Source organism: Schistocerca cancellata, chromosome 6, assembly GCF_023864275.1.
Source record: "Schistocerca cancellata isolate TAMUIC-IGC-003103 chromosome 6, iqSchCanc2.1, whole genome shotgun sequence".
NCBI lineage: Eukaryota > Metazoa > Arthropoda > Insecta > Orthoptera > Acrididae > Schistocerca > Schistocerca cancellata.
In genome coordinates, this window is record NC_064631.1 from 274,208,482 (window position 1) to 274,226,622 (window position 18,141).

General features: G+C 40.9%; 2 protein-coding genes across 2 annotated transcripts in view; one reads left to right on the forward strand and one right to left on the reverse strand.

Annotated features, from left to right (window-relative positions):
* LOC126190777 (dolichyl-diphosphooligosaccharide--protein glycosyltransferase subunit DAD1) lies at positions 1 to 1,783 on the reverse strand. Its single transcript, XM_049931318.1, has 2 exons — positions 1,466 to 1,783; positions 1 to 226 (listed from the first exon to the last, which is right to left on the reverse strand). The coding sequence occupies exons 1-2, from the start codon at positions 1,671 to 1,673 to the stop codon at positions 96 to 98; spliced, it is 339 nt and encodes a 112-aa protein (XP_049787275.1). The 5' UTR covers positions 1,674 to 1,783; the 3' UTR covers positions 1 to 95.
* Positions 1,784 to 1,917: 134 nt separating this feature from the next.
* LOC126190776 (alpha- and gamma-adaptin-binding protein p34-like) overlaps positions 1,918 to 18,141 on the forward strand; it is an 86,481-nt gene continuing 70,257 nt past the window's right edge. Inside the window, exons 1-2 of the mRNA XM_049931317.1 lie at positions 1,918 to 2,162; positions 3,116 to 3,306. Coding sequence (XP_049787274.1) covers positions 2,096 to 2,162; positions 3,116 to 3,306 — 258 coding nt within the window. The 5' untranslated portion in view covers positions 1,918 to 2,095. The remainder of the gene's footprint in view (positions 2,163 to 3,115; positions 3,307 to 18,141) is intronic.

Here is an 18,141-nt window from a genome sequence, read left to right on the forward strand (position 1 = left end):
TATGGTTAAGGCAAACAAATATCAAATTTATTTAGCAATCATTTTAAAACAATTTTTGAAAAATATCAAAAATGCCACAGAAATTTGTGCCACAGCTATCCAATGAAATTCATAACTACAAGATGAAGAATGATGTGCGCGAAGAGGAAGTCCGCGAAGCCCCTTTCAGGACTTATTCCATAGAACTGGCTCTTGTTCTGAGGGTTGACTTGTAGTCGCAGACAAACTGAAAAGCAAAACAACAATCTGATATAGTGAAAAATAATTTAGACCCTAATACACACTACTTATGCCAGCTGATTTTACAGCATGGAGTTACGCTTACTAGAAAGAACAATGAATTTGCTAACATGTCACGATTATTTTATGCAAAATATCAAAACATAACTACATGCAGATGAGAACTCTATGAAGTACTGTGACAACTGTAATGTTACTGTCACCCTTGCTAAGAACCACATTACTGTTTAATATGGACAATTCAAATATCTTCACCAAGAATGCCTGAATGTAGTTACACATGAAAATGCTCTGCGTTTCTATGAAATGCTGGCCTCATACATTCCCTACGATGAAGATCACAAAGTAAGAAATGTCAAGTATTCTATTAATGCGTATATGTTATAAAGTGAAATGAAGTACACCTTTCACCCAACAACCACTAATCTTTGTGAAGAGTGCACATGAGTAATTTAAGTAGGTCTATAAACACCGAGACAAGCAAAAAGAGAAAACATTAACATTACTAAGGGGAAATAAATAAAAGAATAATAAAAAATGAGCCTCAATGGTAACAGGTACACGTAGAACTAAAGACTGAAAATTAGGGAAATGGATAGTTTTCAGTGTGTCTTCACTCCCTCTCCCTAGTGCAAGCCTCACTCTTCCTCCATAGTGCAAGAGCACGGCAAACACACAGCCATTAAAACAGGGAATAAACATTCATATGCTACTTCCCTCCTACGTCTGGCAATCACGTCCTTGCAATCTTCGTAGTTTATGGAAAAAGAGTGCACTGAATTTTTGAATCATACCTGATCAAAAGTCAGCAAGAATCACCAATTCTTCCAGTACAAATGAAGTGTTAACATGGGACTGCCTAACGTAACACCCACCTAATGATACTTCAATTTGTCCTCAGAAATGAAGATATTTTTCCCCTAATCCGAGCCAGAAATTGAGCCCCCGGCAACTTAAAGTATTAAAATATTAAATCAACACTGGCAGTCTTTTACCAGCAATGCCACATAATCTTCGACTAAACAGCACTACATGACTGAAACCTGAAACGAACACAAGACATACAGTGATAGTCCTCTGTGTACAGTGCGCCCAATAGAGCGCTGTCATCTCAAAATTGGTCAACACGTGCCTACAATGCTACAAATGGGAGTTATATGGTTATCTACTACACAGGCCTAAAATTCTTAACAGACTATAAGTGCTTACCAACGAATACACCTACCTCCTAAGACGAAACAGCTCACGCATGAAATAAATCCACTTAAGAAGGAATTGAATGGAAATGTGCCCACTAAGCAGCAGTACACGAACTGAATAACGCCGGTTAGGAATATGTATAGCAAGTACGCATCAATTATTTTCAACTTCTTGGGTGTGTTGTTAGCATATTCCACGTAAAATTTACCCAGCACAGTTTGTAACGTTGACATTTTCTTTAATTTGTATAAACTTTTGCTACCACAGCCACGACAACAAACTCCAACGCTAACTGCTCACGTCAGAACCCGTCAACAACCGAATATCTACTGCGATTCTACAGAATCACACACAGCGTACCATCTTGCAACAAACAAACATGCAGAGATAATTATGCATATCATATTTTGTCATTTAATAGGAAATAAAGTATCATAGGCAAGCATAACTTAAAGGAAATATGCACTAATCCGGAATGTGTTGGTGCCGTGACAAAATGACACATACTGTAAGGTAACAGGAGTCAATATGTGTTGCGTATTTCGGCGTTTGGAGTTTGGTACTATCATTGCCTGTTGACAGAGTAATCAATTTGGAGCGACAGAATTGCTTTTATATTTGTCACTTAAGAAAGGATTTCATAAATATTTAAACAATGGAGTCCCGCCCATGTGCAGTAATAGCCAGCTGCACTAGCACACACCCAGAAGACATAATAAAATGTAAGTTTACATTTCGTATTATTGTCGATGTGGGGTCAATAACATGAAATTTAATAAATATTTGCAGACTAAAAGTTCGTAAAATATCATGAAATCATCAAGAGCTGCTCTTGTACTGTTTAAATATTCGAAGTTCCCCAAGTCCTAATAGCTGTCTTGATTGTGGTTATGAGTTTGTTTTTCGTTCGTATTTGTTAATGCATCTTACTTTGATTCCCCTAAATATCATATAATTTCACGTTGTAGAGAGGATACCCGCAATTACAGTCCACGAAATATGAACACAAAGTGATAGGTTAAAATGTTTGCTAACATATTGCAGAGCTGCTTTATTCATGGGTATTAAAACGTTGTAGGGTTTGTGCTTACTTTTAGGTCGCTTCCTTATTGTGTATTCTTATTCAGCTTCGCATTTCTCATTAAAGAGATTGCAATGTTACATTATGATCATTTGCTATTTGTGCAAACCGGAATCAGTTGCTTTTCTTGGACTTCACAAGCAAGCCACTACGTTAACTAATCATAAACATTCACACTAGAAATCAAAATTAACCGCTGTAGAAATGCTATACCGTTTTATTCGTATAATTGTAATGAGTGGCCACTGAGTAAAAAAGTATTTGGCAGGATGTACGATTTATATAATGTAGTTCACCTAGACAATAGCCCGTGTCATAATATATTATTTTCAATTTTGCTCCTTTATCATAAGACATTATTTCCAATTTTGCTTCAGTTGTAACTAATTGCATTTGGGAGTTGCTTTGTCAAACATATATTGTCATTGACAGCTCACCTCTTAATGTATGTTACAAAATTTGTAATATTTACATTCAGTGAGCTGCAGTTGAAGTGAAAAAAATGCTTACATGTGAAAAAAATGCTTACATGCATTGTCTTTTATCTTTCTCAAAACACTGTTATAGTTTCACTTTGCTTTCACATTTTTTCAGCAATTCTGGGTGTAGAGGAACTTCCAGACTATACAGAGGTGGAAGATGGGATAAAGGCATATCCCTGGCATATAGATACAAAATACTACACAGCAGATGTAAACCTGTGTGCTGTTGAGAAGAAAACCTTGGGCAGTGAAGATTTTGCTGTTTCTGTTGAAGCAATAGTTGTTCACTTTGACAGCAACAGGGTGAGACATTAATTACTTTATGTACCAAAAGATAAATAAGTAATCAGTCCTCTTAATCATAATTGTTGAGAAGAAAATGTAAGCTTCTTTTCTTTCATACAGTCGGTTTTAACTACATTAGCAGGGCATTTAAACCATTAGACAAATTGTTTCTCTTATATATATATATATATATATATATATATATATATATATATATATATATATATATATATATATATATATAATAGAGGGAAACATTCCACGTGGGAAAAATATATTTAAAAAGAAAGATGATGAGACTTACCAAACAAAAGCGCTGGCAGGTCGATAGACACACAAACATACACACAAAAATCTAGCTTTCGCAACCAACGGTTGCCTCGTCAGGAAAGAGGGAAGGAGAAGGAAAGACAAAAGGATATGGGTTTTAAGGGAGAGGGTAAGGAGTCATTCCAATCCCGGGAGCGGAAAGACTTACCTTAGGGGGAAAAAAGGACAGGTATACACTCGCGCGCACACACACACACACACACACACACACACACACACACACACACACACACACACACACACACACACACATATCCATCCGCATATACACAGACACAAGCAGACATTTGTAAAGGCAGACAAACTGCCACCACCAAACCACCATTTTAATACATCCTCACGTAGTTTTTTCGAAATTTTCCCGTATTTCTCCTCCCTTTAACGTGTTTTGGCGGCAACACAACCACCTAACCTTTATGCACATCATTATCTACCTACACAAGTTCACCATAGGATCAACATAGCCCAGCTCTAACCAACCCTTTTTCGCCTTTTTTCACACCAGATCTCCATTTGATTTCTAGTTTTACCTTTATCTCTCCCCATATATTTTTATATTTATTTTCATTTTCATTTCAGCCTCGTGTTCCACTTTCCACCTTCTAGTACCATGTCACCCTCACAACACCTCCACAACGACCCCATTAAGTTTTATTTACATTCCCTCCGCAAACATGCCTTCGCCCTAGCCAGATTACACTCCCATATTTTATTTTCTCAGGCTTGTCTGACATTTGGCATCACCCCCAAAGGCCTCACACTTAAAGTTCCCATCTCTGGCTGCAACCCTTCTTTCCATCAGTCCCTATACCAGTTCCAAACTGAACAATCCATTGCCCTCACCCACCTAATCCTTCACCTACACATCCACTCAGCCAATCAACACACCCATCAACTCCTGTCCCTAATAAAAGTCCTCAATCTTTCCTCTCCCACATCCACACCGGTTGTTCAGAGCATCCTCCTACAGGCCAACCGCAAATTAGAACAGCATGCCACCCTCCACCTTAAAAAACTATCCAATCTCCTGGTTTCCCACCTCCGGAAAGGCAACTCACTCACCCTTCACAACCATTCCAGCAAACCTCAACCTCCTCTCATTGCACACAAACCTAGTCTCTCCCATCTACTCAATCTCCCACTTCCAGCTCCACTCCCTCCAAAACCTCAAAATTCCAATCAACACAATCTGAAACCACAACACCCCAATTCAGTAGTTAACCTCTCCTCCAAACCTCTCTCCCAATCCGAAACCTCTGTCCTATCCAAAGGCCTCACCTTCAGCCCCACTCCCAGATTTAACCAAACAGCCCTTGTCAGAGATTTACTGTCCTACACCCATACTCTCTGCTGGAAATATCACTTTGCCACGAAGAAATATGATCCTAATCCTACTCCTAATGATCCAACTCCCCAAGATACTATTCAAATTGAACCATGCCTGGAACAGTTCCGTCCTCCGTCACAGCGGGACCCACCTCCTCTTTCTCAAAATCACCCTCTCCTAACCTTCCAGGAATTTTTGACTTCCAGCCTTGCCTCTCAATCCTTCTTAAAAAACCTTAATCCTACTCCCAACATCACCACTGCTGAAGCCCAGGCTATCCGTGATCTGAAGGCTGACCAATCCATCGTCATTCTTCCGGCGGACAAGGGTTCCACGACTATGGTACTTGATCGTCGGGAGTACGTGGCTGAGGGACTGCGTCAGCTTTCAGACAACACTACTTACAAAGTTTGCCATGGTAATCCCATTCCTGATGTCCAGGCGGAGCTTCAAGGAATCCTCAGAACCTTAGGCCCCCTACAAAACCTTTCACCTGACTCCATCAACCTCCTGACCCCACCAACACCCCGCACCCCTACCTTCTACCTTCTTCCCAAAATTCACAAACCCAATCATCCCGGCCGTCCCATTGTAGCTGGTTACCAAGCCCCCACAGAACGCATCTCTGCCTACGTAGATCAACACCTTCAACCCATTACATGCAGTCTCCCATCCTTCATCAAAGACACCAACCACTTTCTCCAACGCCTGGAATCCCTACCCAGTCTGTTACCCCCGGAAACCATCCTTGTAACCATTGATGCCACTTCCTTATACACAAATATTCCGCATGTCCAGGGCCTCGCTACGATGGAGCACTTCCTTTCACGCCGATCACCTGCCGCCCTACCTAAAACCTCTTTCCTCATTACCTTAGCCAGCTTCATCCTGACCCACAACTTCTTCACTTTTGAAGGCCAGACATACCAACAATTAAAGGGAACAGCCATGGGTACCAGGATGGCCCCCTCGTACGCCAACCTATTCATGGGTCGCTTAGAGGAAGCCTTCTTGGTTACCCAGGCCTGCCAACCCAAAGTTTGGTACAGATTTATTGATGACATTTTCATGATCTGGACTCACAGTGAAGAAGAACTCCAGAATTTCCTCTCCAACCTCAACTCCTTTGGTTCCATCAGATTCACCTGGTCCTACTCTAAATCCCATGCCACTTTCCTTGACGTTGACCTCCACCTGTCCAATGGCCAGCTTCACACGTCCGTCCACATCAAACCCACCAACAAGCAACAGTACCTCCATTATGACAGCTGCCACCCATTCCACATCAAACGGTCCCTTCCCTACAGCCTAGGTCTTCGTGGCAAACGAATCTGCTCCAGTCCGGAATCCTTGAACCATTACACCAACAACCTGAAAACAGCTTTTGCATCCCGTAACTACCCTCCCGACCTGGTACAGAAGCAAATAACCAGAGCCACTTCCTCATCTCCTCAAACCTGGAACCTTCCACAGAACAACCCCAAAAGTGTCCCACTTGTGACAGGATACTTTCCGGGACTGGATCAGATTCTGAATGTGGCTCTCCAGCAGGGATACGACTTCCTCAAATCCTGCCCTGAAATGAGATCCATCCTTCATGAAATCCTCCCCACTCCACCAAGAGTGTCTTTCCGCCGTCCACCTAACCTTCGTAACCTCTTAGTTCATCCCTATGAAATCCCCAAACCACCTTCCCTACCCTCTGGCTCCTACCCCTGTAACCGCCCCCGGTGTAAAACCTGTCCCATGCACCCTCCCACCACCACCTATTCCAGTCCTGTAACCCGGAAGGTGTACACGATCAAAGGCAGAGCCACGTGTGAAAGCACCCACGTGATTTACCAACTGACCTGCCTACACTGTGAAGCGTTCTATGTGGGAATGACCAGCAACAAACTGTCCATTCGCATGAATGGACACAGGCAGACAGTGTTTGTTGGTAATGAGGATCACCCTGTGGCTAAACATGCCTTGGTGCACGGCCAGCACATCTTGGCACAGTGTTACACCGTCCGGGTTATCTGGATACTTCCCACTAACACCAACCTGTCAGAACTCCGGAGATGGGAACTTGCCCTTCAGCATATCCTCTCTTCTCGCTATCCGCCAGGCCTCAATCTCCGCTAATTTCAATCTGCCGCCGCCTCATACCTCACCTGTCTTTCAACATCATCTTTGCCTCTGTATTTCCGTCCCGACTGACATCTCTGCCCAAACTCTTTGCCTTTACAAATGTCTGCTTGTGTCTGTGTATGTGTGGATGGATATGTGTGTGTGTGTGCGCGAGTGTAAACCTGTCCTTTTTTCCCCCTAAGGTAAGTCTTTCCGCTCCCGGGATTGGAATGACTCCTTACCCTCTCCCTTAAAACCCAATCCTTTTGTCTTTCCTTCTCCTTCCCTCTTTCCTGACGAGGCAACCGTTGGTTGCGAAAGCTAGAGTTTTGTGTGTATGTTTGTGTTTATTTGTGTGTCTATCGACCTGCCAGCGCTTTTGTTGGGTAAGTCTCATCACCTTTCTTTTTAAATATATTTTTCCCACGTGGAATGTTTCCCTCTATTATATATATATATATATATATATATATATATATATATATATATATATAAATAAAAAGAAAGATGATGAGACTTACCCAACAAAAGCGCTGGCAGGTCGATAGACACACAAATAAACACAAACATACACACAAAACTCAAGCTTTCGCAACAAACTGTTGCCTCATCAGGAAAGAGGGAAGGAGAGGGAAAGACGAAAGGATATGGGTTTTAAGGGAGAGGGTAAGGAGTCATTCCAATCCCGGGAGCGGAAAGACTTACCTTAGGGGGAAAAAAGGACAGGTATACACTCGCACACACACACATATCCATCCATACATACAAGACACAAGCAGACATTTTTCCCACGTGGAATGTTTCCCTCTATTATATATATATATATATATATATATATATATAAAACATACACACAAAATTCAACGGTTGCCTCATCTGGAAAGACACAAGCAGACATGTCTGCTTGTGTCTGTGTATATGCGGATGAATTATGTGTGTGTTTGCGAGTGTATACCTGTCCTTTTTTCCCCTAAGGTAAGTCTTTCCGCTCCCGGGATTGGAATGACTCCTTACCCTCTCCCTTAAAACCCAAATCCTTTCGTCTTTCCCTCTCCTTCCCTCTTTCCTGATGAGGCAACCGTTGGTTGCGAAAGCTTGAATTTTGTGTTTGTTTGTGTGTCTATCGACCTGCCAGCGCTTTTGTTTGGTAACTCTCATCATCTTTCTTTGAGGGAGGGAACATGCAGTCAGAGAAGCCAGCTTAAGGAGATACGGAAGTAAACTTGTCTATCATCTTGTCTAGCATTACTGTTTTCCACTTTATTTACTACTAACATACATACAAGTTTGTACATATTGTGCTGTTTATTTACATGTACACTCTTTATTTCCTGGAAGGAAACGAGGAGGGTGAGCCTGATTACTAGGAAGCCATGATGCAGGTTACATTTGCTTTACTTGTCCATAAGGTGGCTCTGTTGTATCATATGACAGAGCATGTTATAAATCAACAAAAGACCTATTCATTACTCAGTGCTATTCAGAGACGTACGGTCCAACATGATGGAGCAGTACCGGTACAGTTTTGCAGAACTCTGTGATGTGCATCTTGTGTATGGGGAAGTATGCTGCTATGCTATGCTCTTGCTGCTGAAAGGCTGTACAGGGAACGATTTCTAATCAGGTGTCATCCATCACGATGACAGTTTTTCTCTTGATCATGAAAGGTGGGAGACTGGTTCATTGGAAAGAAGAAACGAGAGACCTGGCAATATGAGGCCACTCGCACACCTGATTCTAAAGAGGAGGTGCTGGAATGTGTTGCAGCGGAGCTCACCACAAGTACTTGTTGTATTGCACGTGAGATGGGTGCTGCACATACTAGCATGTGGCGAGTACTCCACGAACAACAATTATACCCATATCACCCATAACGAGTCAGTGCAATGCTTGTGACTGACTTTACACTGAGCTTCACATTGTGTCAGTGGTTGCTTCAGCAATGGATTGATCAACTAGATTTCCTCAAAATCATGCTGTTTACTGACAAGGCATCATTTAATTGTGATGGTATTTCGAACAGCAGGTTGTGTGGGATGAGGAAAATCTCCGCGCTGTACTAGAGTCACACCATCAGGTACGTTTTGCTGTGATTGTCTGGGCCGACATTGTAGGCGACAATCTCATTGAACCATATCTGCTACCTGGCTCTCTGAATGGCTACCTGTATTTGAGGTTCATGCAAAGAGTTCTACCTGAGTTGTTGGAGAATATACCCTTGGGTCTTCATGAGAAGATGATACAAAATAACAGTGCACCGCTTCACTTCACTGTGGATGTCTGCAATCCTCTGAATGCTGTATTTATTGGTCGCTGGATTGGAAGGAGATGTCCTATTCCATGGCCTGCAAGGTCACCTGACTTGAATCTTCTTGATGATTTCCTATGGTGATATCTGAAGTCATGTATGGCATTCATAGTGTAATTTGACTTGCATAGTACAATGACATACTGCAGGAATGCGCGCCAGCTCGTGCCGCATTCGTGTACTAATGAGCGGCCATTTCGAGTGTGACAGTGATATGGAGCAGTGGAGTGCACAGCATCGTGCCTTTGCTGTTGAAAGTTATTTAAAAAATAACAACTCTGTTATTGCTACCCAGCATTTATTTCGGCAACATTTCAACTTGGAACGTCATGGGAAAGTTCTGAATGAACAGACCGTTATGAGGTGGGTACATGCATTTCAAACAGCATGTGCCGTTTGCAATGGCAAACTGGAAAGAAGTGAAAGAACTGTGTGGACACCAGAAGCCATGGAAAATGTTCATGCTACACTATTGCGTAGCCCAAAAAGATCTGCTCATCGTCAAGCACAAGCTGTGAATATGTCCGATCACTTGTTCAGCAGAATATTGCCCGAAAATCTCCATTTTCACCCATGTAAGCTGCCGTTTGTTCAGGAAATTAGGCCTCGCGATTGGGTTTCATGCGAAACATTCTGTTTAGCTGTGGGTGATCTCCTTTGCCAAAATCCACAAATGTTGCACGCCATCCTGATGTCAGATGAAGCTCATTTTGAGTTATGTGGCTCAGTGAATAAACAGACTGTGCATTATTGGAGTGATGTAAACCCACATGAACTGCACATCAAGCCCTTGCACAGTTCTTGTATTACAATGTGGTGTGGAGTTGCTTCCTTTGGGATTATTGGCCCTTACTTCTTTGGGGATGACAGCGGTGTGGCTGTAACTGTCACCAGTGAATGCTACCTAAAGATGCTGCAAGACTTTGTTCTTCCCCAGTTAGGTATGGCCGATGTGGATGTGGAACAATTATGGTTTCAACAAGACGGATCTTGTTGAATTTGCATGTATTTCTCGTGACAGACATTTCCCGGCAGAGTAATTTCCTGTTTTCGTGACATTTCGTGGGCGCCTCGTTCACCTGACCTTTCATGTGCAGACTTTTTCCTTTGGGGCTACCTGAAGCAAGAAGTGTTCTGAACGCGTTGTACCACCATTCCTGAGTTGAAGGATCGCATCAGAACTGTTGTCGGCAATGTCCCAGGGAATACGCTACGCCTTGTTATGGAAAGCTTTCGACGCCGCCTAGATGAATGTGACTGCAGAGGGGGCATCATTTGACAGGAGGCATATTCAAAAAGCAATCCACGCAATGGACAATGGCTTACTTACACATTAGTAAATGGCATACCTTTAACTATTAATCGACATAAGAGGTAATAAATAAATTACAGTTACTGCCTGATGGTATGTTTTTAATATCATACTATGAATGCTGCCGCACCTGTATTTGTGATTAACTGTATCTAATGTAAATAAAAAAAGTACACAGTAATGTTATTTTATTCTTATAATCTGCTTACGCTGGCTTCTCTGACCTCAGAGCATCCTCTATGTTCTGTTAAATTTTTGCATGTTCTTACAGAAACACCCTGTATATAAGCTTAAAAAAATGGTTTACACATCAATGTGCTGTTTTGTTTTCTTCCTTGCATTCTATTTTAACAGAAAACAGGAAAGCTATATTTATAACTCACCGGCTTATGATTAGAATATTGCTTTGGGATCTGAAACATTGTAATTCTACCTATTTGCAGAATAAAACTATGCAAAATACTGTCATCAGATCTACTATTGTGACAGATTCAGCATCTGGAGAGGTCTCTCTCGTACCCCATATACAAATGATCCCATCTGATTTACCCATTCATTTTAAACAATTTAATTCCCAATCAAATTTACATTTGTAATAACAATAAACAAGACTTGAGGCCAGAGAGATGGGGGAAGAAGAGGTGGACAGAGGGGCCAGGGGGCGACGGCGAAAGGAAATGGACATACAGAGGTGGAAGGAGATGGGCAGAGAGATGTGGGGGAAAGACATTAGGATGTATATATCCATTTCCCATTCATATTTAGCAGTTGTCAAACATTGCCAGGTTCATTAATTGTCTGCGTGAACCAGGAAGTCTCCCAGGCAATTGCTTGTATGAAGATCTGCACTTGATTGGCTATTTTGGCTGTAGGAGTTTTTCCTATGCACAAAAAAATCTTTGCTATTACTTACTCACTGAAATGTTGACCAAACAAAAAAAAATGGGATAGTATTTTTTTTTCCAAATCATCTGTTCTTTCGACAGACGATATTCCAACACAAATATAAAAGTTTTTATTTATATAATGCTGCTGAAATTTACCGCCAAGAAAGAAGTTGTGGTAACAAAAACTGATATATTACTACCTTCTGGAGTGGAGTGACAGAAACTGGTGTATGATGCTTTCTGTGCAGAGAGATTTAGAAAATATTCGTCTGTGTCTTGCTAGCAACTGGAAATACTGTGATATTCTCTACATTCAGCTCAGTTTCTGCTTTTAAGTCTGTCTCCAGTGATCAGTACACACTAAACAGTATCATTCCAATTTGTTTATGCAACTGTAATCATTGAACTAAACTCATTTAAGTTCAGATTCTGAACTGATATAGAAATTGGCCATGTCTCATCCACTAACCAAAAGTGTAAAGTGCTGTGTGCATATAAGAAGGCAGGTGATGGCATGAAGCACAGTGGTAAGGGCATTATACCACATAGCACTCCAATGAGCAACGTCATTTTGTCGCATTTGTTTGTAGCACGCACTTTTGGGTTTCTGTAGAACATGTAGCCCAGATTTTCATCTTAGTGTAAGTATGAGGATGGTGATTATTAGCCACAGTAATGTTCATTCTGGGTGGCATAAAATGAATATGTCAAGTGTTACGTTAAGAAGTGACAGTGATAGTTTTCCAAGAAAATAATTGTTCTAGGGAGAGTCAGAAGCAGAAACAGCATCCAAATGTGGACTTACCCCAGTGTTACCAGTTACGGCGATGACTGGAGCATATGGTGTGGGACAGAGGGGGCATACTTGCAGTGTAGTATTCTCTGTCTGTATCTCCACGGACTTCCCCCATTGAACTGTGGACATTGCCGTTGGTGGGGAGGCTTGCATGCTTCAGCGATACAGATAGCCGTACTGTACGTGCAACCACAATGGAGGGGTATCTGTTGAGAGGCCAGATAAACTTGTGGTTCCTGAAGAGGGGCAGGAGCCTTTTCAGTAGTTTCAGGGGCAACAGTCTGGATTATTGACTAATTTGGCCTTGTAACATCAACCAAGACGGCCTAGCTGTGTTGGTACTGTGAACAACTGAAAGCAAGGGGAAACTACAGCCGTAATTTTTCCCGAGGGCACGCAGATCCACTGTATGGTTAAATGATGATGGCATCCTCTTGGGTAAAATATTCCAGAGGTAAAATTGTCCCCCTTCGGATATCTGGACAGGGACTACTAAGGAGGATGTCGTTGTCAGGAGAAGCAAAACTGACATTCTAAGGATTGGAGGGTGAAATGTCGGACACGTTAATCGGGCAGGTATGTTAGAAATTTTAAAAAGGGAAATGGACAGGTTAATGTTAGATAAAGCGGAAATTAGTGAAGTTCGGTGGCAGGAGGAACAGGACTTCTGGTCAGGTAAATATAGGGTTTTAAATACAAAATCAAATAGGGGTAATGCAGTAGTAGGTTTAATAATGAATAAGATAATAAGAACACGGGTAACCTACTATGAACAGCATAGTGAACGCCTTATTGTAGCCAAGATAGACACGAAGCCCACATCCACAATAACAGTACAAATTTATATACCAATTAGCTTCGCAGATGAGGAAGAGATTGAGGAAATGTATGATGAGGTAAAAGAAATTATTCAAATAGTTAAGGAATGAAAGAGGAATCTGTCTGGTAGAATTTTGCACAGAGCATAATTGGATCGTAAGTCATACTAGGTTTAAGAATTGTGAAAGAAGATTGCATATGTGGAAGTGACCTGGAGAGACAGTAAGGTTTCAGATTGATTATACGAGGATTGGAATTTCAGTTGTGGCAACTATTTATTTACAGCTCGTACAAAATAGATACGTGTTTCAAAGTTTTACTGCCCTTCAAAGTAGTCACCATCATTGTGTATAACCCGTTGCCAGCGATATGGAAGTTGTAGGATACTTTTACCAGTGCCAGTTGTGTTGACAGTTTGAGCGGCATGGTCTCTTGCCTGACGAATCTGTATCAGTTCTGAAGCAAATGCCTTGGAGTGTTTCCTTCAGTTTAGAAATCGAGTTGAACTTAATGAGGGCTTACGTTAGGGGAGTGCAGTAGGCAGTATAGCACTTAGCAGCCCCATCAGTCAAACAAATCAGTAACAGCTTGCATCCACACAGTGTCCTGTAAAATGATGTTCAGATCCTGCAGAAAGTGTCACCACTTCTTTCTCTATGCTGTTCATTTTTGGAACACAACCTACAACCCGATTAGAGACAGAAGTGATGACACTTTCTGCAGGACCTGATCATCATTTTGCAGCACAATGCTCAAACAGGTACAGTGCAAGCTGTTACAGAGTTGTTTGGTTGATGGGGCTGATAAGTGATGTACCACCTACTGCACTCCCCTGACTTAATTAAGCCCTTGTAAGTTCAACTTGATTTCTAAACTGTAGGAAACACTTCACGGCATTCACTTCAGAACTGGTACAAATTTGTTGGGCAGTAGACAGCACTGCTCGAACTGTCAACACAACTGGTACCGCTAAGAGTATCCTACGACTTCCACATCACTGGCAATGGGTTATACACAATGCTTGTGACTACTTTGAAGGTCAGTAAAACTTTGAAACACGTATCTATTTTGTACGAGCTGTAAATAAATAGTTGCCACTATTAAAGTTCCAACCCTCGTATAATAGTAAGAGAGAGATTTTGGAACCAGGTTTAAATTGTAAGACATTTCCAGGGGCAGATGTGGACTCTGGTCACAATATATGGGTTATGAACTGCAGATTAAAACTGAAGAAATTGCAAAAAGGAGGGAATTTAGGGAGATGGGACCTGGATAAACTGAAAGAACCAGAGGTTGTAGAGAGTTTCAGTGTGAGCATTAGGGAATGATTGACAAGAACAAGGGAAAGCAATACAGTAGAAGAAGAATGGGTAACTTTGAGAGATGAAATAGTGAAGGCAGCAGAGGATCAAGTAGGTAAAAATATGAGGGCTTGTAGAAATCCTTGGGTGACACAAGAAATATTGAATTTAGTCGATGAAAGGAGAAAATATAAAAATGCGATAAATGAGGCAGGCAAAAGGTAATACAAATGTCTAATAAATGAGATTGACAGGAAGTGCAAAATGGGTAAGCAGGAATGGCTAGAGAACAAATGTAAGGATGTACAAGCATATATCACTCGTAGTAAGATAGAGGGTGCATACAGGAAGATCAAGGAGACCTTTGCGGAAAAGAGAACCACCTCTATGAACATCAAGAGCTCAGATAGAAAACCAGTCCTAAGAAAAGAAGGAAAAGCAGAAAGGTGGAAGGAGTATATAGATGGTCTTTACAGGGGAGATGTATTTAAGGACAATATTATGGAAATGCAAGAGGTTGTAGATGAAGATGAGAAGGGAGATATCATACTGCATGAAGAATTTGTCAAAGCACTGAAAGACTTAAATTGAAATAAGTCCCCGGGAATAGACAACATTCCATTTGAACTAATGATAGCCGTGGGAGAGCCAGTCATGACAAAATTCTTCCATGTGGTCAGCCAGATGTATGAGACAAGCAGAATACAAACAGACTTCATGACAAATATAATAATTCCAATTCAAGGAAAGCATGTGCTGACAGATATGAAAATTACAGGCCTATCAGTTTAATAAGTCACATTTGGAAAATACTAACATGAATCCTTTACAGAAGAATGGAAAAACTGGTATAAGCCGACCTCGGGGAAGATCAATTTGGATTCCAGAGAAATGTAGGAACCCGTGAGGCAATACTATACATACGGCTTCTCATAGAAGATAGTTTAAGAAAGGCAAATCTATATTTATGGCATATGTAGATGAGGGGTATGGAAGGGAAGCAGTGATTGAGAAGGGAGTGAGACAGGACTGTAGCCTATCCCTGATGTTATTCACCTGTATATTGAGCAAGCAGTAAAGGAAACAAAAGAAAAATTTGGATTAGGTATTAGTCCAGAGAGAAGAAATAAAACCTCTGAGATTTTCCTATGGCATTGTAATTCTCTCAGGGGCAGCAAAGGACTTGAAAGAGCAGTTGAACAGAATGGACAGTGTCTTGAATGGAGAATATAAAATGAGCATCAGCAAAAGCAGAATGAGGATAGTGGAATGTAGTTTAATTAAATCAGGTGATGCTGATGGAATTAAAGTAGGAAATGAGACACTTAAAGTAGTAAATGAGTTTTTCTGTTTGGGAAGAAAAATAACTGACGATGATCGAAGTAGCGAGGGTATAAAATGTAGACTGGCAATGGTAAGGAGAGCATTTCTGAAGAAGAGAAATTTGTTAACTTTGAGTATAGATTTAAATGGTAGGAAGTCGTTTCTGAAAGTATTTGAATGGTGTGTTGCCATGTATGGAAGTGAAACATGGACAATATACAGTTAAGCCAAGAAGAGAATAGCTTTTGAAATGTGATGCTTCAGAAGAATGCTGAAGATTAGATGGGTCAGTCAGGTAACTAATGAGGAGGTACTGAATAGAATTGGGGAGATGAAGAATTTGTGGCAAAACTTGACCAAAAGAAGGGGTCGGTTGATAGTCTTATCATTCTGAGATGTCAAGAGATTACCAGTTCAGTATTGGATGGAAGTGTGGGTGGTAAAAATCATAGAGAAACCAAGAGATGAATACAGTAATCAGATTCAGCAAAATGCCGCTTACAGTAGTTATTCAGAGATAAAGAGGCTTGCATTGGATAGAGCAGCATGGAGAGCTGCATCAGACCAGCCTTTGGAATGAAAACAACAACAACAACAGTGATGTTGTGCTAATGCCTTGTTTTTGGGTTTGACAATGTTAAACAGTATTGGTCAAATGCTACCCTACCTTTGAGGTAACAATATAAGAAGAAAATAAGAACACTCCCATATAATTAATTTTTATTCTGTTCTTCAGATATTGTTACAACTAGCTGAGAATATCCAGTGTTGCCCAGGGTTGTATTTGTTCCAATCTTCTGTTAGCTGATTTCTTCCTCCCCCCTGCCCCTGTCCATCTCCTCCTGCACTCTGTCTGTGTCCATCTGCTCATTCCTTTCTTTGTTCATCTCTTCCTTCCCCTCTCTCTGTCCATCTCCTCCTCTTCATTTTGCCCATTTCCTCCTCTTCTCATGCTACATTTCCTCCTCCTCCCTTTTTCCATTTTCTGCTATTCCCTTTGTCCATTTCCTCCTATTTCCTTTGTCTGTTCCCTGTTCCTTTCTCCTTGTACATCTCCTCCTCCACATTCTTCCTGTCCATCGTCTTATTCCTTTCTGTGTCCATTTCCTTTTCCCCCACTCTCTGTCTATTTCCTCTTTGCCCTCTCTGTGTCCATTTCCTCTTTCCCCTCTCTCTGTCTACATTATCAATCTCACCCCAACAGAAGGTTGCATGTTCTTAAGCCCACAGTATTTCTTTTCAGATAGTAATATGGATACCAAGTTTGGTTGAAACCGATACAGGGGATTAGGAGGAGCTTTCTGCCCATGGCTTTGCCCGCATACACACGTCGCATATATTTAACATATTCCACTCATATCTGTATACGTATTTGACTTGCATCTCTAATGAATTTTGCCCTAAAATTTTGTTTACGCATAACTTAGTGTTTATGACATCATATCTCTTGAATTACGTGTGGTCCGATGATATAATTTTGCAGGTACCTTCAGTGATATATTTAAATACTGTCTGCAAAAGTGTTGCGAATAGAGTTAGCAGTATAGAGGTAATAAATTAAAATGTCGTGCTTGATGCGGCAGTTTTAGTGCATGAATAGCAAAAATGTAATAAGCGATAAACTTTTTTTCATTTCATCATTTTGTAGGCGATGTCAGTGAGAAAAAGTCTTGTAAATATTTTAAATTGTGCATAAAGTCTGTTAAAAGTCACTGGTGCTCTCATTCTCAAGTGCTGGCTGGATATAGACAAGCTATTTGTTCGCCATAAGCAGTACTTCTTTTCTGTCCCCCTATCCCCATCCCTTTGAGAGGTATGTGATTCTTACCCTCACAGTGATTCTTTCCATACAGTTAGTGATATGTGTACAGGTTTGATTGAAATCAGTGTAGTGGTTTAGGAGGAGACATGGAACATACATACATACACGTTAATAATATTTATGCGTTTGTAGCTTAACTGAGGAATACAAGAGTCTCGTGTTTTTTGCCTTTAACTCTGTTTTGTTTTCTATTTCTTAGAGAATGTTTTAATAAGTGTAAAATATTTCAGCCCTTTCTTTTGACTACTTCCAAAAAGTCACAACTTTTTTGAGGAATTTTCATTGGTCTGCCCAGGGTACAGCTCTCCCTTATACTGCACAATTATGTAATTCCCTGTTAAGTAAGTTATGGAACACAGTACAGATAATGCATGATTACTGCAGAAGACATGAGTCTCTGGTACTGATCATTTCAGTCTCACTGTCCATAGACATGCCACTACTGCTGTCTTTGGTACAGAATATTAGTTTCATCTTCACTGCTGTAATTTGAACTTCTGGTTTTTGTTGGCCATT

Coding starts and splice junctions, on each gene's coding strand:
- LOC126190777 (XM_049931318.1), bottom strand. CDS start 1,673: ATGTCAACGTTACAAACTGTGCTGGGTAAATTTTACGTGGAATATGCT. Junction 227..1,465: donor GAGCTGTTTCGTCTTAGGAG/GTAGGTGTATTC, acceptor TTTGCTTTTCAG/TTTGTCTGCGACTACAAGTC.